At 38.7% G+C, this 21,161-nt stretch overlaps 1 protein-coding gene and 1 long non-coding RNA gene across 12 annotated transcripts in view; one reads left to right on the forward strand and one right to left on the reverse strand.

Moving 5' to 3' along the window:
* Positions 1-7,890, forward strand: part of LOC132382493 (uncharacterized) — a 29,190-nt gene extending 21,300 nt beyond the window's left edge. The window contains exon 3 of the long non-coding RNA XR_009508351.1: positions 1,500-7,890. This is a non-coding gene — a long non-coding RNA (uncharacterized LOC132382493). The remainder of the gene's footprint in view (positions 1-1,499) is intronic.
* The window catches only part of atp8b4 (ATPase phospholipid transporting 8B4), a 302,360-nt gene continuing 285,487 nt past the window's right edge, over positions 4,289-21,161 (reverse strand). For all 11 annotated transcript variants that reach the window (XM_059952733.1, XM_059952732.1, XM_059952731.1 and 8 more), the window contains 3 exons: positions 14,095-14,233; positions 13,192-13,322; positions 4,289-12,108 (listed from right to left, as the gene is read on the reverse strand). In XM_059952733.1, coding sequence (XP_059808716.1) covers positions 11,830-12,108; positions 13,192-13,322; positions 14,095-14,233 — 549 coding nt within the window. In that variant the 3' untranslated portion in view covers positions 4,289-11,829. The remainder of the gene's footprint in view (positions 12,109-13,191; positions 13,323-14,094; positions 14,234-21,161) is intronic.

Genomic DNA, 21,161 nt, shown 5'->3' on the forward strand with positions numbered 1-21,161 from the left:
CTAAGCACATTTTTCCCTCTCTACCCTCTCTGCTTTTCGCAGGGTTCGTTCCCACCGCAACTGCCTGGTCCACACGTCCCTCCCCACAGATCTCCCACCTGGTACTTATCCCTGTAAGCGTAAGTGCTACACCTGTTCCTACACCTCCTCTCTTACCACCATTCAGGGCCCCAAACAGTCCTTCCAGGTGAGGCAACACTTCACTTATGAGTCTGTCGGGGTCATCTATTGCATCCGGTGCTCCCGGTGCGGCCTCCTCTACATCGGTGAGACCCGACGCAGATTGGGGGACCACTTCATCGAGCACCTCCGCTCCATCCGCCAAAACAGACAGGATCTCCTGGTTGCCACCCACTTCAACTCTGCCTCACATTTCCATTCAGATATGTCCATACATGGTCTCCTCTACTGCCATGAGGAGGCCAAACTCAGGTTGGAGGAGCAACGCCTCATATACTGTCTGGGTAGTCTCCAGCCCCTTGGTATGAACATCGAATTCTCCAACTTCCAGTAATTCCCTTCCCCATCCCACTTTCACTCTACCTCCTCTTCCAGCTGCCTATCACCTCTCTCATGATTCTGCCTTCTACTACCCATAGTGCTTTCCCCTTACATTCCTTCTTCTCCTCACCGGCCTATCCCCTCCCTGCTTCCCCTCCCCCGCCCCTTGATCTTTCCTCTGATTGGTTTTTTACCTGGCACCTTCCACCCTCCCCCTACCTTCTTTATAGGGCCCCTGCCCCCTCCTTCTTCAGTCCTGACGCAGTGTCTCGGCCCAAAGCTCGTTTCAATGGATGCTGCCTAACCTGCTGAGTTCATCCAGCTTGTTTGTACGTGTTGATTTGACCACAGCATTTGCAGTGGTTCATGAGGATGTTTCCAGGAATGAAAGGGTTAAGGTGTGAGGAGCATTTTATGGCTCTGTGCTTATACTCTCTGGTGTTTAGAAGAATGGGGAGGGAGCTCATTAAAACCTATTGAATATTGAAAAGCCTAGATAGAGAAGATGTAGAAAGGATGTTTCCTATAATGAGGGAGTCTAGGACCAGAAGGCACAGACTCAGAATAGAGGAACATCCATTTAGAACAGAGATGAGGAAGATTTTTTTTTAAGCAGAGGGTGGTGAATCTGTAGAATTCATTGCCATGGATGGTTATGGAGGCCATGTCATTGGGTATATTTAAAGTGAAGTTTGATAGGATCTTGATTTAGTCAGGGTGTCAAAGGTTATAGGGAAAAGTAAGGAGAACAGGGTTGAGAAGGATAATAATAATGGAACGGCAGAGCAGACTTGATGAGCCAAATGGCCTAATTCTGCTCCTACCTCTTATTACCCCTGACCCCTCCTTGGCAAACCCGTCACCCACTGACGTATCTCAGCCCTCCCCTTTTTCTACCAGCTATCTCCTCTCTCCAGTCTTAACTCATGATGCAGGATTATGGACTGAAGTGTTGAAAATTCTTCCTTCCCCCAACCCCCCCAAATGATATTGGTCAGCTCACGGAGTTCCTCCAGCAGATTGTCTTTGCTCCGTAGTCCAGCTTTGTTGGGTTGTATCAGAGCCTGGAATGGAAACACCGATGCCCAGCAACAGGAAAGTCTACAGAAAGTGGTGCATCCAGCCTAATGCATCACAGGCAAAGCTTTGCCCACCATTGAGCGCATTTACAAGGAGTGCAAGAAAGCAGCATCCGTCATCGACAATCCTGATTATCTGGGTCACGCTCTCTTCTCACTACTACTATTGGACAGGAGGTCACGAGCCTTGGGTCCCACGCAACCAGGTTCAGGAACAGTTGCTACCCTACGACCATCAGATTCCTGAAATGGTGTGGATAACTTCACTCACCACAATCCTGAATTGATTCCACAACCTACAGACTCACTTTCAAGGGCTCTACAACTTGTGTTTTCAGTACTATTCAGTTTTATTTTCATAATTTGTCTTCTTTTCTGCATTGGTTGTTTGTCAGTCTTTATGTATGGTTGCCAATTAATTTATTGTAATTTCTTTGTTTTCTTGTAAATGCGGTGCAAGTAAATGAATTTCAGGGTAGTAATACAGTGACATTTACCTTTGGTAATAAATCTACCTTGACTTTGATATTTGTACACCCGATGCCAGACTCCTAAAACGAGCCCTGATTTCCAAGGTCTGTCATGCAAAGTGATTACTGGCCAGACAGAGGAAAAGATTCAAAGATATGATCAAAGTCATCTTGACAAATTGCAATATCACTTCTGAATCCTGACTACTCGAAGTATAGAAGTTATATTCAGAATGGTATTATAAACCTTTCTACCAGATTCCATTCTATCAATGAATACTTTGTAATAAGAGGAAAATAATTGTCTTATCTCCCAACTAATAATAAACTCATATCTAAGCTTGAGGTAGTGTGTTCAGGTGGATGTGAAATAATACATTTCAAAATTAACATCAAAGGATGATTCTGGTTTACTTTATAAGAGATCATGAGCATTTTTTAAAAAACGAGAAAACTAGAGTAAATTGAAGTTGAGAAAAAAAATGATTTTGGCCATCATCAGTCTAGAGTGTCAGAGCTACCATTAGCCACCATTCCCTTCGAGACTTGTTAAAGGCATTATTTACATGAAGGTTTTTCTGTCATTATTTGGAACTGATTATCTTAATAAATTAATGCACATTTCCAGTGATACAGTTCATTAGATGTACTTTAAATTCTTGGGAAAAGAGTCACAGATTTGTATATCTGAAAAACAGGTTCACAGTGTCCACGCTGATGCACCTATACTAATGCTATTTATCATCCTCTTGAAAAGTTCGCACATCCTTCCTGATAATGAAGCAACCAGAACTGAAAACAGTAATCCAAATGTGGTCCAACCAGGGTTTTATCGAGCTGTAACATTACTTCATGGCTCTTGAACTCATGCCTAATGAAGGCCACACGTTACACCTTCTTAACCATCCTTATCAACTTAATGTGGCCACTGTATGGGATCCATGGATGTGTACCCCACGATCCATCTGTTCCACCACATTGCTAAGAATGTTGCCATTAACCCTGTACTCTACTCTCAAGCTCAATTTTCCAAAGTACATCACTTCACACTTATCCGAATTGAACTCCATCTACCTCTCCTCAGCTATGCCCTGCAGTCTATCAATGTCAAGTCGCTTTTTATTGTCATTTCAACCATAAACTGTTGGTACGCTACACAGTACGAAACGATGTTTCTCCAGGACCATGGCGCTACATGAAACAACACAAAACAACACTAGACCTGCACAGGTTTACATAAAGTGCACAAAGCAGTGCAGGGCAGTACAATAATTAATTAATAAATAACTAATTAATAAACAAAACAATAGGCACAGTAGAGGACAAATTTCAATATAATAATAAATGACGTAGATGTCAGTCTAGACTCTGGGTACAGAGGAGTCTGATGGCTTCCATATGTAACCTATGAAAACCTTCAAGGATGATGTAACTTTTATGGATATGCCATATAGGCAAATCTGATCCTCAGTACTTCTATTAGTGATGTGGTGTAGAATTCAAAGTCAATAGAAATGAAAAATTCACAAGTATCAACTGCATAAAGCTAAGGAAATATGCAAAGCTTGCGCTTTGATTATTTTACCTCTGCCACACAGCATACTAAATGCTGGTGTATCAGTCAGTTGAATTGACTAGGGAGATGCATCAGAATTAATCAGAAATAAATCATGGAATTTTAATTACAAAAAAGAGCAAATTTAGCTTCTTATTCCTGTGGTAGCTCTTGTAAAGAGATATCTAAGCAGTCCATTTTTCGATGTCTGTCATTTCTTCTTGTCCTGCATATTTTTAAGTATATATCCAATTTGCAGTGTTCTTATTAGGACAGGTCAGAAGGCGAGAGAGCAAATTTCAGTGCAATCATGATGAGACTTCAAAGATCGTGCAAAAAATTAAAGATAAGGGATCATGAGCATTTTTTTTTAAAACCGAGAAAACTTGAGTAAACTGAAGTTGAGAAAAAAAATGATTTTGGCCATCATCAGGCCAGAGTGTCAGAGCTACCATTAGCCAGCATTCCCTTCGAGACTTGTTAAAGGCATTATTTACATGAAGGTTTTTCTGTCATTATTTGGAACTGATTATCTTAATAAATTAATGCACATTTCCAGTGATACAGTTCATTAGATGTACTTTAAATTCTTGGGAATAGTCACAGATTTGTATACCTGAAAAACAGGTTCACAGTGTCCATGCATATCACACATAACCATCTTTAACAATTCAAAACGTACATCCTTTTCAGACTTGAATTTTAATAGTCAAACATACTTACAGAAAACAAGTGGCAAGAAAAATGTTTTTGAAACTTCATATTTTGTCTATAAATAAACTTACATGACAGAATATATAACACATGTACACTAATTTTCCATGTTATAACTCTTTGGTATTCAAATATGCAAATATGCATCCTTAATATGTACGCTTGATTATTGCATAGCAAGAGTATTCTTAAGCATTTGCTTTAATTACCATCAAACGTTTTGTAGAAATATGAATTTCTACTATAGAAGTTAAAGCTGCTTAATTGTCTACTTTTCTGACATCAGAAATATGAGAAGACAGTAGCAATGTTAGTATTGAAAATTAAAATAATTTTATAAATAATATATATTCTCATGCTTTATTGAATGACAGTTCTGACAGATACATGGACAGTAAAGCTTTAGAAATATCTCCATAGTTGTAAAGGTAAAATACAATAATATTTTGTGCTTAGCAAGAGATAACAACAAATATTTATGCAGAATAGTGCTAATTATTGTGCCATTCAGAAAGGATATATAAGACTTTGATTTTGCATTGAATCCTAAGCTGTCAAAAAGGGAAAAGGTCCCTAGAAAGATGAGTGCAGAAAGGACAGTTCATTTCACATCTTTAATGTAGACATGACCCCCAGGAGGACCACAGCCTTGTGGTAGGGTTTGGAGTCTTGCATGCCTCAATGACCCAGAGAGCCAATTTGGCTAAAGTCAAAGCCTTGTGCTTTGGCTGTTGGTAGGGTCACCCACGCCAAACAACTCAAAGGGTAAAGGTCAGACTAAGTGTGGTCCACCGGTCCTCCAGGTTTGATGGTTCAACTCAGGGCTAACAACTCTGACTGGTCAAAAAAAGTTGTTAGGGAAACAGCAATGAAGAATCCTTTTACCTCTGTGTGTGTTGGTATGGACGTACAGAAATGGCGGACCTTCACTGCTGCCCTAAATGTCAGCGGCATAATGGGCAGTAAATAAGTAATGCAGACATGAATGTCTAATTACTTATACCTATGAGAGAGAGTTTGAAATTTCAGCCTGATTGGTATTTAGGATATTGTGCATGATTAACTACTGATAAACAGTAAGAAAGCTACGGTAATAATTGTAATGATCATCTTCACTGCAGAAATGAGAGCTTGTTTAAAAAAAAATGCATTAACTCTTGAAGAACAGGGAATTCTTCTAGTGCCCTCGCTAAAATTTATCCCTCAATCATTAATATAATCAACTATAATAAATTATCCCTCATTAATACTATTGAGACATTATGGCATACAATTGGTCGACAAATTCCCATTCATTGTAATAACAGCTGATTATCTCTTCGGAAAAGTATGAAAGTCAAAGGCAGGGTTTTGTTTTCTGGTGCGTATTCCAACATCAAATGATGAAATCATTAGATTGCTTACTTTTTTGTGCCTTTCTCACTTAGAATTCCTGTTAACTTCTCAATTAGGTATTAGCTCATTGAGACATTCAAAACATTTTAAAATTGAATACTGCAACCTTTTCCAATTGATTACCAGATTCAATTCTGTTCCAAGAGTTCAGTTTATTCTTTCAATACCTCAAATTGATTCTTTATTGCGTGGGTACTTCAAACGAATAAAGCCTGGTGTATCTGGTAGGCCGCTGTTAAGGTAATGGAAGTGGCCATCAGTTGCTAGAAAGCTGATTTCATATGGAGTCTGAAGTGAAATGATATTGTCAGGCTATATGTTAATCACAAACTAAGCCTGTGAGGCAATCTGAAACATGAAAATACTGAAGCTTTTCAAAGTAGCAAATACTGAATTAAAGTGAAAGATAAATCAAAAAATATAAATTGAAGAACAGAAAGCAGAAGGTTTTCACACAACAAACGGAAGGTTTGTCACATAACAATATTCCAGGATTTGAATTAGTTTAATGAGACCTCAGCAAATTGACTGTGAGCCATTAGGATTTGCTGCTGTTGCGTAGCACAGAATAGGAGAATCATGTAGCACTTCTAATATTTGCCATTCGGTGGTGCTATGTCTGTTAGGGCACTTTCTGGACTGAGGGTGTATTGCAAAATATTAACTTCAGCAACCAATCTTTAGACCTGAACGAGGACTGTAGATTCAATTAAAAATGCAGCTCTGGACAATTGGTTCTCAGAGCTGTGAACAGCAGTTAAATTGAAAAATGAGACAATACTGATTTAACATTCATTTTCGATGTCTGGGATTTGGGTGTGAGGAAGGTGGTGAGAAAGTTACATGTAATTCAAAGGAAGCACTGTAGATACATAGTAAATATAGAATTGACATTTGATCTTTAGCATACAAAATGTCATGTAATATTGGGTTGAACAACCTCTTCCTCTGAAAAGGTCTCAATACGATGCCTGCAGTGTCTCATTTTGTTGAATAAAAGACTATTTCATATCTATGTCTCTAGGGTGACTTTGTTCACATTACAACGTCAATCCTTCAATTCATTGTTCAATGAAGAATAATTGAACAAGGATGGACTATAATGTTCTTTCCAAAATAGTTAAAAGGTTAACCAATTAGCTATTACCAAATTTTTACAAAATCTATAGTTTTAAATAAATACCATGAATTCAAATTAACAAGATTTAAAACATTTTACAGTTCAAGTTGATTTTAGTTACTTTGTAATCTACCAAAGGTTATCTTTGATAGTCCTGAAGTAATAAAACAAAATATTAAAACTAGCAGTGAACACTGATTACCAAATTTGCATATAGAGAAAGCAGCTTTATTGTCACAAATTAATGGATTGAATCCAGTTCGTCAATTGTAGAGATAGTGGGAAATGATTGATTTAAGGCCAATGAATTTAACAGAGTAACATGTTACCTGCTCACCTTCTGCATTCAAACAGTAAGAAGTTTACAACACACAGTGCCCCAGAACCGAATCTTGCTGAATTGTTTTCGTTTGTGTTTGACTTGTTAAACAACAAGAATATATATGGCTCTGAGGAGTAAAGAGTGATATTATCAGGTGACACACTGATTCATGTGAAGTCAAAGTGAGAAGCTGTACTGGGAACTGGATAATGATTGGGGCCACTAGATTTGTCCATCTTTTTTCACTCATGAGATTGATTTAGAATTGGAAAGTGTGCAGGAGATTGAAAGTGTGCTTAAAATGAGGAACATGTGAGCATTAGTTGATTGGCTCTGTGATGATATTTAAATCACATCATGCCTTGTGTCTGAATGATACTGTGGAGCTTTTTTTTTTATCCTCCAAACACGTGTAACTTTAATGCTTCATTCAGTTCATGCAGCATACCAAAATAAATGTGATTTCCTTCTGCTTGCAGAGCTGCTCTGGAGATGAACAATGGAATGGGGTCCATTATAATTAATTTCTCATCATGCACAGGAGCTTTGAAAACTTGGTTCAAATGAGTTTAATTCTGGTCATTCATCAGCAGATTTTACAGACTTCTATTCATTTTTAGAGGACACTGCCTAATGCCTTTGAGGAGAGACTCTACCCCAGACTCACTGACTAGGGAGCTAGAAGGCAATAAAAAAGTAGCCTGGACTCTCAAAAATACTGAAAATACCCAAAATTGAAAAACTTAGAAACCAGCCAAATAAGTTTTTTTTCCCTAACACTTTCTTGCTTAGCTTTACTTCAGAAGTATATGTTTTAACTTATCTCTTTCCCCCATCTCATCCCATACCTCACACTAATTTTAACAGTGAATATATTTTCCATATGAAAATACACGTCAAGTGAGAGCATTACAAACCATTTAGCTAAATCACTGCACCCCAGTATACAGCATACAGCTAATAGAGCCAAAGATCACTTTCCAGTAGATGCCATCGATCTAGATGGGTACAGAGTAGCAGCAGACAAATGGGTGGTTTGAATGGTTGTTTGGAACTTGAACCTTGACTTGCTTCTACAGGACTGAAAAATTAATTTAAGCTAAGGTTTAGCTAAAGTCTGCCAGCAGCCTAACATGTCTGTTACGAGATGCACCTTTCTACATTTACTTTGAACATCCAGTTTTAAAACCAATAATTTGATAGAAGGACGACAGCTTAATTGAGATGTGAGGGATTGCAGGTGCTGGAAGCTGAAGCAATTAAAAAGAGGCTGGGAAAATCCAGTGGATCGAGCACTACCTGTGGGTTGCAGAAATTTTTTTAAATTTAGGGATGTAGCACGGTAACAGGCCCTTCCAGCTGAAAGAGGCCATGCCACCCAGTTATACCTGTGTGACCAATTAACCTGAGCATCCTTGGACGTTGGGAGGAAATCGGAGCAGCTGGAGGAAACCCACACAGTCACAGGAAGAACATGCAAATTCAATACAGCGAGCGGCAAGAGTGAACTCAGGTTGTCGGCACTGTAATTGCATTGTGCTACCCACCATGTTACCATGCTGACCTTTCTGATGTTTTGGGTTGAAACTCCGCATCAGGACATTGCATGGGCTAAACTGATGCAATGAAGTCTTCCAAAAGCAAAACCTGCTAAGAGATCCCCTTTTCAACAGGAAGAACTCACATATTGTAGAGGTGACTTAAGACCGAAGTGGATTAAAACTATCCCACAAATATGAAATTTCTGGATTTTTTTTTCAATCCAGGTTACTTTTCTGGGTTTCCAACGTACACACTGTAAACTTAATTGTATAAGTTTAATACTTAAGATCACACGCCTGTCAGCGACAATTTAACATGATTCACATAAAATTAAGTAACACAAAAATCAAAGTCAGGATGCTAAAGAAAGAAAATACTGCAGAGACTGTAGTTCCTTAAGCTGCCCTGTCCTTGAGGCAGAGGGTGAGTACAAGAAGTCAAGAGAAAGAATGGGAAGGAGGAAATATGTTTAGCAAAGAGTAGAGAATACTGGTTAAGAGGTCAGAGGCTAAAGACTAATAAAGAGTTCTGGGGCACTCAGCTGTTCTCGAAGGGCTGAGGAAAGATGTTTGGAGAAGAGGGGAGAGGAGGAATGAAAAGCGGGACATTAGGATCTTTTTAGATGAAGATCTGTGGGAGAGTTTATTTTCTCAGTTGTTGGGAGGAGGGGTGCAGTCACTTCTCAGTGGTGGTAGAATGGTGGTAGGTTGTTGTGGAGTTGGGCGGGTGATGGGGTTAGGAGAAACTGGCCAAACTTGTGTTTGACCATTGCTATTTGCAGTTTCGTGATAGACATGTATTTTGGAGGAAGTCAAGCACTTTGTTGCAAATTATATACTCATAGTTGGAAAACTGGAAAAAGTACAAATCTAATTCGAGTTTAGGATCAGCATACAATTCATCTGAAGATGTGTTCATTGTAGGAGTGGGGGTAAAGTGGAACACTATGTTGGTACTCTTTTTTGACAGTGAGAAATGCCATGTGAGTGAACTATTTCTTCAGTGGAGAACAGACCAAGGGAGATTACAAGTTGAATAGAATGGATATACTTCATACACTCCACTTGGGAGGGTCAGGCTTATTTCTTCTGACTCTCGGTAGGTTTTCCAGAAATTGCTCATGCTGGGAAAGGAGGGAAAATTTCCAAGGGAAGTGACACAAGGAAATGACTTGGGTAGAAATAAGAATGATCTGAAAGCTGGTTTAGATTCTATGGGCTAATTAGTCTCTTCCTATACTGTAGGGGAGTACGTGAGGAAATGGGGGGGTTGATCCTGTCACATTTTCTGTTCAGTGGGGAGCACATAACAGATTTCTGCTCATCTTAAGGTGGCTATAAATACAGAAAATACAGCTCCTGTAAAATGACACAGAAGCTGGAGTTTCCCTATTGTAGTTTAGCAGAGAGGATGTGAGGTAAAGGATTTTGTGGGACCTTCTTGTTTCCTGAGTTGGCCAGTGGAAATTGTATAGTGTTTTGTGGGCTCATGCGCCTGGTGTTATATGGCTGAACTCATGCTATTGGGAACCAGAGACAGCTCACGGTTTTAAGATATAATGGATAAAGGTAAGTAGAATTGTTTCAATGAGTATTTCAGCCCTGTGTGTAAAAATGGGCTCTTTCCACAGAAAGTAAAGATTAAAATTAGTTTTATCACACGTACATTGAAACATACGTATCAACGACCAACACGATCTGGAAATGTGCTGGGGCAAACCCACAAGTTCTGCCATCCTTCCATGCCCATAACTGTACGTGGGAGGAATCTGGAGAACATGGAGGAAGTCCACACAGTCACAGGGAGAACACTCCTGACATTTAACTGCTGGGAATTGAACACCGATTTTCTGATTGCTGGCGCTGCAAAGCATGACGCTAACCGCTAAGCTACTGTGCCACACAGGAGGAGTGGGCTTTCCTAACAAGACAATACAATGAAGAGCCAGAGAGTAATACTGCATTGAAATAGGCCTTTTGGCCCACTGGGTCTCTGCCAGCCACCATGCATCTGTTCACAGAAGTCCTTGCTCTACCACTTCTGCTGTGTTGGAGGAAACACGGCTCCCATTAAGCACACAGTAAATCCCCAAAAATAAAAGGAGAAAATTATTTGTTTTCAGCAAGGAGACAGTATGAATAACAACTCATCAAGAGAAAAGCAAAAATCTCTAGATGATGAAAATCTGAAATAAAAATCTTGCTGGTAGTTCAAAGCAGCATTGGATTAGAGAAAAGGAAGAAAATAAGTGAGCAGATTATTGTGTCCAAAAGTCTTAAAACAGACTTTTCCACTTATGGTACTTCCACTTTGGAAATATGTTCCTAATCTACAGGAATATAAAGAATAAGTGTACAGAGCAATTGCTTGGAGAAAGCACATTGCAAATATAACAACTTGTGTAGGTTACTACTGTATTTCACTGGAGGAAGCTACTGAAAGTGTAAAATTACATTGAACTCTTGGCAGCAATAATTGTAAATGCAGATATGGTTTTCAAAAATATACATACTGTACATACAAATAAAAATTATTTGTTTCCATGTGAAAGGAAACCTTAAAAGGCACTAATTCCTCAAATGAGGTTGCAACTACAGGACCGCATGATAACATTCTTGTACAGAATACAAAATAATGGGGTCCTTAAGTGAGATAAATGATTTATGTTACATACAATTGCGAAGTAAATGCTCCATTTCAAAAGCTCTATAATTTCTCTTGCATATGCCTACTTATGTTGAGCATTTGCTTGAAGCAATGCAATTGTTGCTCTTTTGATTTATAAAAATGGTTTCTAAAAGTTAAAAAATATTTACAACTCAGAAATACAAACCTGGATGTCAGTGAATATACTGACAAGTGCTTCAACTGTACGTACTTCTGTCCACAAGTTTACAGAAATAAATCCTCTCACCTGGTAGCAGTTATATCAGGGAGCAGAGAGTTTACTGTGTAACCACAATCAATATCCAGCATTATAAACTTGATATGCAAGAGCTCCAGGGTGAGAGTTCATTATTTTGTGATGTTTCACCAGGTTAAGATTTCAAGCTCTATGGATATATAGCACAGTGCAAACAATGACAAAGTTTAAAGTGAGGAAGACCGTCCAACCCTCCGTATAGCTGTGACTACAGTTTAACATTTCTCTCACTGCTACTGATGTTCATGACATCCGTTGTTTTCTTCCGTAAGTTTTCTATCCAGCTGCTGCTGCTTAACATGGACTTTCCAGTCACTGCTGGTGGTGGGTTACTGAACCACATGTTCCTTCCTGAAGTTATGAGCTCGCCATAGCCTTCTTGATGAGAAAACGCATAGCCTGACCTCCGCGAACTGGTACGGTTCACCCTTCGCATACGGTGTTGTGTTGGCTTCTGTTTCCTTCTGGCACGTTGCAGATATCGTACCTGAGAATGAAGTATTTTATTATTCTTTGAAATGTAGAACACAACTACCTTGTTTTCTCTTTAGTATTTTACAAATCTTATATAAAATTAATGTAATGAGTTTTTTTTTAAAGGCCAAGTCCTCATATGTCAAAAGTATTTTCCAAAAAGAAATGAATTGGATATTGCCTCAAATTTGTAGTCCACAATGGAGGAGCTGGAAAGACAGGCTTCCACCTATCCAGCACCTTGCACAGCATTTTCAGAGAATCTTTATAGAACTAAAGATATAAATGAATAAAGTCACTGCTGTCAGGTTGAAAATTTGCAGAAAAGTGAACTATCCTAAAGAGCAAAATAATAGTTTCAGGTGAATATTTTGAGAAATATTAGAAAAAAATCCCCCCCCCCCCCAAAACTCCCATTGCTCCTCTTTGCTGTAGCAGTGTGACTTCATTTTCAGGTAATTATTCAGCTTTGGTTTATAGCACAATCTGAATCAATCAGAAAATATATATTGCAAGACAGCAGATAGGTGAGTAACGAGAACATTTTGAGAGAGTTAGGTCTAAAAGCTCGGTGGGCAGAAAGGGAATAATGATGAGCTAGATAAAATATTGAAAAGAAGCATAAAGGGTAGAGTTACAACTCCAGCGATTCTGCAGATGCTGGAATTCCAGAGCAACACACACAAAATGACAGAGGAACTGAGCAGGCCAAGCAGCAATGGTGGAGGGAAATTAACAGGTGACTGTTTATTCCTCTCTAGAGATAACGAGTGACCTGCTGAGTTCCTCCATCACTTTGGGTACATTGGATTATTTCAATTTAAAGCAAAAAATGATGAGTGACATAACCTTGAACTAGTGAAAATTATCATCAGTGGTTATGGATTTATTCATTCTAGGCATCAAATATTTGGAGCAATCTGTCAAATGAGGTGATAAAGGTAACATACGTTCATACTATTCATTGAATATTGACAAGAGAATTAAGCTCAAGTTTGGAAACAAGCTCAGTTGCAGGAAATTGTAGTGGACAAGCAAGGTCTGACTTTTTCATGCACTGATGAAAAACAATGCAAAATAAAGATCTGAGTAGTACCTTGTCACTCAAGGTTGGTTTCAAATCCACTTTCAGGAACCTGAACACCACCACTGGTACAACACACAGCACAGTGGTCACTATTATGACTAACCACACAGTTACATGAACCAGGCAATTTCGAGCGTTTCCTGAAAGCAGAAAAAATGTTTTATAATAATTCTCAATATGCAAAGTTTTGTTTCTGAATTCTGATACCTTTAATAAATTTGTAAATGTGTTCCCAATGAATTTATGATCAGAAGCAATAGTAATAGAACATAGGAAAGTACACCAAAGGAGCAGATCTCTAGTCCACAATGTTATGCTAAACTAATTCAACTAGTAACTATGCACCTGACTAAACTAATCCCTTCTGCCTACACAATGTCTATTCATGTGTCTATCTTAAATCATTTTAAAGGCCTCTATCGTATCTGCCTCCACAACAATCTCTGGCAACCACCACTCTCTGTGTAAGAAAGAACATCTCCTGCACATTCTTTGAACTTATCCCCTTTCATCTCAAATGCATGTCCTCTAATATTAGATATTTCAACTCCAGTGAAAAATATCAGCTATCTGCTTTACCTATACCTCGCATAATCTTATTATCTTAAAAGTCTTGCTTCAATACAAAAAAAATCTCTGAAATGTTGGCAGAAAAACCAATATTCTTACATTATACCTTTCAAAATCAACAAGTTATTAGTGTCAAATTAGCAATACTAAACTAGCATAAAACTGAAATAATTACAGAATTAGGTGGGATTGCATTTACTCATAAAAATTCACAAGTTGATAATTTGTGCATCCTTAAGTTTAAAGCATTAGTATGTGTAGCTAATGACAAAATCTGTTTGACAATGCCCAATAAGATGAATTAGTTTCTCCATTATGACGTTAAGACTTGGGGGGACTTACCGACATAAGGAAATTGACTTGGAAATATTGAGAACAATCCATCGCTGTGCATTGCAAACAAGATGGAAAAATAGGCCATCACACTGCCCCATATGAAGAAGTGATTGACTGCTGTCCAATAGCTGGTGTCCAGCCCAATCTGTGAAGAGAATCAGGAAAAAGTTGACTTTTTGAAAAATATTAATATCTAGTATGTCGGTACTGCTATCATTTGTTGCCATAGTTGCCTTGAGAAGATGATTTTGGGGCATTGATTTGTTGAGTGTTCTCAACAAAGCCCTATAATTGCTTAATACATGACGTGATTTCTAGATCAATGTAAACATCACACATTCTGTACAAGGCACATCCAATAAAACCAACAGGGACTTAACTTCAGTAAAATAACTGAGAGAGATGTTTGGAGGTTTTGTAACAATTTATGATCTCTGTTCAGATACCATGTGAGGTTTAATTTAAATTTCTGATACACTGGATTTTAAATTCTGTTATGGAATTGAAATTTATGCTTTCTTAGTTGCAAATCTGGGAATTTGAATTACTGAATCAGTAACAATCTGTGTATAACCATCCATATCTAACCCATTTTTTTGCTGTATTTATGCACAAACTTACAACTCAAATGAATTCAACTAAAGCTGACAAAAAGATTCAAAGTAACACACACAAAACGCTGCAGAATCTCGGCAGGTCAGGCAGCATCTATGCAGAGGAATAAACAGTCGACGTTTCAGGCAAAGACCCTTCATCAGGACTGGAAAGGGAGTGGAAAGAAGCCAAAAGATGAAGGTGGGGGGGGGGTGGGGGGAGGAAAATGAGTACAAGCTGGAAGGTGATAGGTCAAGCCAGGTGAGGTGAAGAGGTGGTTGGGTGGGGGAGGGAGGATAAAGTAAGAAGCATGGAGGTGATAGGTGGAAAAGGTATAGTCAGTTCATTGACTATATTTAAGAAGGAGTTAGATATGGCCCTTGTGGCTAAAGGGATCAGGGGGTATGGAGAGAAAGCAGGTACAGGGTTCTGAGTTGGATGATCAGCCATGATCATACTGAATGGCGGTGCAGGCTCGAAGGGCCGAATGGCCTAGTCCTGCACCTATTTTCTATGTTTCTTTGTACAGTTGCATAGAAACTGGGTGTGAACCCATTACAATTACCTGGTTTTCTGCATTAATTACTTATAAAATATGATCTGATTTTCATCTAAGTCACAATAATAGACAAACACAATCTGCCTAAACGAACAACACACAAACAATTGTACTTCTTCTTGTCAATACTGAGCACACCGTTAAACAAATACAGTTGAGGTTCAAAAAAGTATGTGAACCTCAGGGGTAATGCCTTCTACAAAAGCAATTTAGAGTTGGGTGTACCAATCAATGAGGTAAGATTGGAGGTGTGGGTTCTAGAGGTGCCCTGCCCTATGAAAAAAAGACTCACAAAGTTAGGTTACTTTGCTCTTCTCAAGAAAGATCTTTAAGTGCACCATGCCTTGATCAACTTTCAGAGGACCTTAGAAGAAGAATTGCAGAGATGCATGAACTTGAAAAAGGCTACAAAAGCATTTCTAAAGACCCGAGTGTACATCAGTCCACACTAAGAGAAATTATTTACAAATGGAGGAAAATCAGTACAGTTGTTACTCTCATTATGAGTGGGCATTTCCAAAGATCACACCAAGAGCACAACGTGCAATGCTGAAGGAGGTGAAAAACAACCCAAGGGTAACAGTAGAAGACCTGCAGAGATCTCTAGAACTTGCTATAGTCTCTGCTCATGTGTCTACTATAGGAAAAACATTGTAGAAGAATAGTGTTCATGGAAGGACACCATGGAGGAAACCACTGCTCTCCCAAATAAAACATGTTTCAAGTTTGCAAAAGACTACCTGGATGTTCCACAACGTTTCTGGGACAACGTTCTGTGGACGTATGAGACAACAGTTGAACCTTTTGGCAAAAATGCTCAACGCTATGTTTGGAGGAAAAAGGGCACAGCACACCAACACCAAAACTTCATCTCAAATGTGAAGCATGGTGGAAGGAACATCGCGGTTTGGCACTGCTTTGCTGCTTCAGGGCCCGGACAGCTTGCAACTGCAATCATCGAAGGAATAATGAACTCAAAATTGCATCAAGACAGGACAATGTCAGGGTAGCAGTCCATCACCTGAAGCTTAATAGAAGTTGGATGACGCAACAATGATCCAAAGCACAAGAATAAATCAACAACATAATCATTTAAAAAGAAGAAAATTTGTGTTTTGGAATGGCCAAGCCAGAGTGCAGACTTTAATCCAATTGATGTGCTGTGGCATGACGTGAAAAAAGCTGTTCATGTAAGGCATCCCAGAAATATTGATGAACTGAAACAATAGTGGGTAGGACTTACTTGGCCTGTGATAGACTGGGCTGTATCTGCTAATTTCTATATACTTTTCCAATCCTGGGCTTTGGCGTTTCCACACCAGATTGTGAAGCAACCAGTTAGGCCCTCTTCATTGTGCAAGTTTCTTAAAGTTTTTGGTGACATGTCTAATCTACGCAGACCTCTAAGTAGATGTACTGCTGTGCCTTCTTTGTGATGGCACTTACATGTTGGCCCAAAGACAGATCTTTGGATATGGCAATGCCAAGGAATTTAAGGATACCGACCCTCTCCACTTCAGATCCCCTGATGAGGATTGGCTCTTGGACCTCCAGATTCTTCCTCCTGTAGTCAATAATTAGCTCTTTGGTTTTGCTGGTGTTTTCGAAGAGGCTGTTGTTGTGGCATCACTCATCCAGATTTTCAGTCATATATGCTGATTTGACCCCAACTTTGATTCGGTCAACAACAGTCGCATTGTTGGCAAACTTAAATATGGTATTGGAGTTGTATTTAGCCACACAATTTAGCTGTATGAAGAGAGTAAAGCACGGGGCGAAGCACACAGCCTTGTGGTGCACCTGTGCTGATGGTGATTGTGGAGGAGATGTTGTTGCCAATCTGTATTGACTGGGGTCAGCAAGAGAGGAAAGCAAGGATCCATCCGGTTGCACAGAGGGAGATGGAGGCCCAGCCGTCTTTCTAACCTTTCCACTTCCCTCTCAGTTCTAATTTTAATCCAGAATGCTGACTTGCACCTTCTGTCTCAAAAGGTATGCTGTGACCCGCTCAGTTCTTCCAGCATTCTGTTTCACTTCAGCATTCTAGTAACTACAGTCTCTTTTGCTTTTGTGATTTCCAATTCTGTTTTGTGGCTGCTGTGATTCTGCCTGCAGGTGGCAGTAAAGCATACTGATTAGACTGGTTTATGGAAATCACATTTCAGGTTTTTTACTCCAGTAATATCATACAGAATACACAGACAGGCTTCTTATTATGTGCATTTATTCCACCAGTAAATTGGAAATAACAGAAGAAAGAAAAGGAAATTACACATCTGGAAACTCTTTACCACCAACTAAACACTAACAAGGAGAATTCCCAATTGTAACGCTGGAAATGCAACAGCTCATTTACATATTGATAAATTTCCTAAATAACAATGAGTTAACCATAAGAGAAATAATTCTGTATCTGAACAGGTCCATTTGAGGGGTGGCAGTGCCAGTATTTGAGCAGGCCCATCAAGTAGAAGTTGTCTATTGGTGAACTTGTTCATTATTGTCGCATGTACCAGTATACAGTGAAAAGCTTTTATTTTGCATGCCATCCACATATAATTACATCAAAACACAATTAAGAAACCAGAATGTAGGATACAGTGTTGTCGTTACAGAGGAAATGCTGTGCCGGTAGACAAGGAAGGTGCAAGGGCCATAGCTAGGTAGATTGAGACGTCGCGTGTTCATTTTTTTTTAAGCCTGCAAACGGTCTATTCAAGAATCTAACAGCAGTGGGATTGAAGCTATCCTTGAGTCTTGTCGTACTTGCTCCCAAACTTTTTCATCTTCAGCCCAATGAGGGAGAGGGGAAAAGGGAGTGGCCAGGGTAGGAGGAATCCTAGAAAATGTCAGCTACTTTCTTGTGGCAGTAGGTAGTGTAGATGGAGTCACTGGAGGGAAGGCTGATTTGTGTATTGGACTGAGCTGCATACACAACTCTCTACAACCTTCTGTTCCATTGTGCACAAAACACAAGCACCATGCAAAACTTCACTTGTCCATGGACTCCCTCTGTGGAGCTACTGAATGAAGGGAAATGGGATTGGGATAGCTACGGGAGGGAGCAGTTAAATGATAATCTGGTACAGTCTGGCAAAGGACTGAGTAAAGCCTGAGGGGTACTTTGAGTGAGGGGGGTGAGGCATCTGGGAGCAATCACTAAGGAAAAAAACACACTTGAAGCCAAACATATTTTTGAAGAGACAGTGACCTAGACTCTACAGTTGTGGATAAATTAAGGTCAGGTTCCCTTTAACCAATGCCAGAGCAAGACTTAGTTGAGCCCTGGTCACAGGTCTGGCAGTCTCCAGCGCGCATCACGTGTACTTAGGAAAAGAACAAAAATCCATCAAACACACTGCAGATACAAGTAGATTATTGACAAAGTTTGTCTGTACAGCACAGAGAAAGGTGGCATTATGCACTAAAATTCTCAGGCCTAAACAATTTAATGACAATTCTACGTTATATCGGTTTGGGCATCACAATATCGAAAGGTTTACTGTTATTACCCAGTGCAAGGCTGGATAAAATCTTATTGTGGTCCTAGATTTTAAAACAGCTAATTTCACAAGACACTTGTTTCTCCTCTGTTATCTGATTACTGAATGGACATTGAACCCAAGAACACTACCTCACTACTTCTTTATTTCCTATGTTTTGCACTATTATTTAACTATTCTTTTTCTTTCTAAATCTTTTTATTAATATTAATAATATGGACAGAATACAGATGATATATTGATAAAGAAATTACCAACATACACATTCCATTACATATGAAAAAAAAACATACATAATAGTTACAATATAAATGAGTTTACCAAGACATAGGCCATAAGATATATGTATGGACATAGTAAATCTAAATATTTCATAATGTATAATATAAAAAAAACAGAAAAAAGAAAGAAAAAAAAACAAAAAAAAATTTATATAATGCAGAACTAACTAATCTAATCTAATAACTATAGCTAATAAGTAATATAAAAGAAAAAAAAACAAACAAAAGAGAAGGAAAAAAAAAAGTGGGCTGTTACCCACTTGGCAACAACATCATCCTATTACCGCAATTTTTGGTTTACCAATGTTAGATTCACAGCATTTATCTTCTTCAGCCCGTCGAATGATTGCATTTCTAACTTTGATGGCTAGAAGATCTATATTGTTGAATTGGAAAGAAATTGATCCTCCCACTGTATTTAATTGGTTCTCTCAAACTATGTTATGTTTAAATTTAGAAAAAATTAGAAGTGGTACTTTTGAGACTTCTATTAAATTTGAAAAGTTATGGAGACCATTTATTCAACATTTTCATATGATGTAATATGACCCTTTGCCAAGTACATTTGATTTCCCAGCTTTTAGCTTATGTATTTTGAGAGGACCGGAAGTGACGGCATTGATGAATACTTATTTTTGTGAGATATTAACTATTTATATACTGTAATTCACAATTTTTTTCCATTATTATATTGCATTGTACTGTAGCTGAAGTTATCAAATTTCATGACCTATGCCAGTAATATTAAACCTGATTCTGATTTTCAAAGAGAACACCCTGATAAACCTTTATAACTGAATTGAAACACTGACCGAGTGATATTGAATGAAAAATGAGTGGATCTATCCAGGATATGTGCGGCACGTAGCCAAGTGGCTAAGGCATTGGACTAGCAAACTGAAGGTTGTGAGTTCGAGCCCTAGCCAAGGTGGCGTGTTGTGTCTTTGAGCAAGGCAATTAACCACCCATTGCTCCAGTCCACCCCACTGAAAATGGGTACCGGCAAAATGCTGGGGGTTAAACTCATGATAGATGGCATTCTATCCAGCGGGGAGTCTTGTTTCACGCCATGGAAACCGGCATAAGCACTGGCCTGATGAGCCTACAGGGCTCGGGACGGACTTCAACCTTTATCCTGGCAGTGTCTGTTGAACTCTGGGAAGAAGATAATCCCAGTTCAATCAATCAAAGAAGCTTGTATAAGTAATAATTAATATTGGTATAGTAGAGCATTTTACTGTTAATGTTAACTCTCTGGGAACATAGTAATCTTTAACTTGAAAAATAACTTGCCAGACATTATAGGAACCACTAGATGATTCTCTCATATTAAGTGAGCTGGCTTTCACTTGCTTGCAGGACTCTTCAAGAGTTGTCATGGAAAAGCCTGTATTTTCAATAGTGTTTAAGAATACTTGTCAAAAAACAGAAAAGGTTGTAAACTCCCTTCAGCTTTTCATACAGTATCACGACTATTTAAGGAACCCAATTCAAAACCAGAATGTCAGTTCATAGTAGCTGGATAAACAGAAGCCATATAACACAGAACAGTTAAAATTTTGATTGTTACTGTAGAAGGCTGAAGATACTAGCAAGGCAGGATGTTTACACCTATTGTAAAAGACAGCTCACTGTCCGGCAGGGTATACAATTATCCTCCCATCCTCCAAATGTTTAAACTTGGGTAATAAACAACCCACTTGCAGATTAACAAAAGACAGCTGTGGAAAACCTTGGACTGTTCTGCTCTACAATTTACAATTCAGAAGGAAACAGTAGATTAATAAATTTTGCCATCTAGAACAAAGCAGTCAAATTGTTTCCAAACTCTTGATCTAGTCATTTGAAGGAGTCAGCCTAGTTAGTCAAAACCCAAACTGACTTTCAGAGCAATTTTCATACAGCATAACTGTCAATTATGTTGGGAATATGCAAACAGATTCAGAAATTTGAAATATATAGTTAAATTTGATACTTTTTGTAGAAAGTGTAACAGACAACCTTAATAGTTACTTGGTTCATTATCTGTCTTGTAAATTATGTAGTTGAACTTCTGCTATAAAGATTGGTAACATTCAGTTCTCTTACAAAGAGTAAAAGCATTTACAATACACTTCCAGACATAGCTATGCACTT

This window comes from Hypanus sabinus, chromosome 28 (genome assembly GCF_030144855.1).
Source record: "Hypanus sabinus isolate sHypSab1 chromosome 28, sHypSab1.hap1, whole genome shotgun sequence".
Taxonomy (NCBI): Eukaryota; Metazoa; Chordata; class Chondrichthyes; order Myliobatiformes; family Dasyatidae; genus Hypanus; species Hypanus sabinus.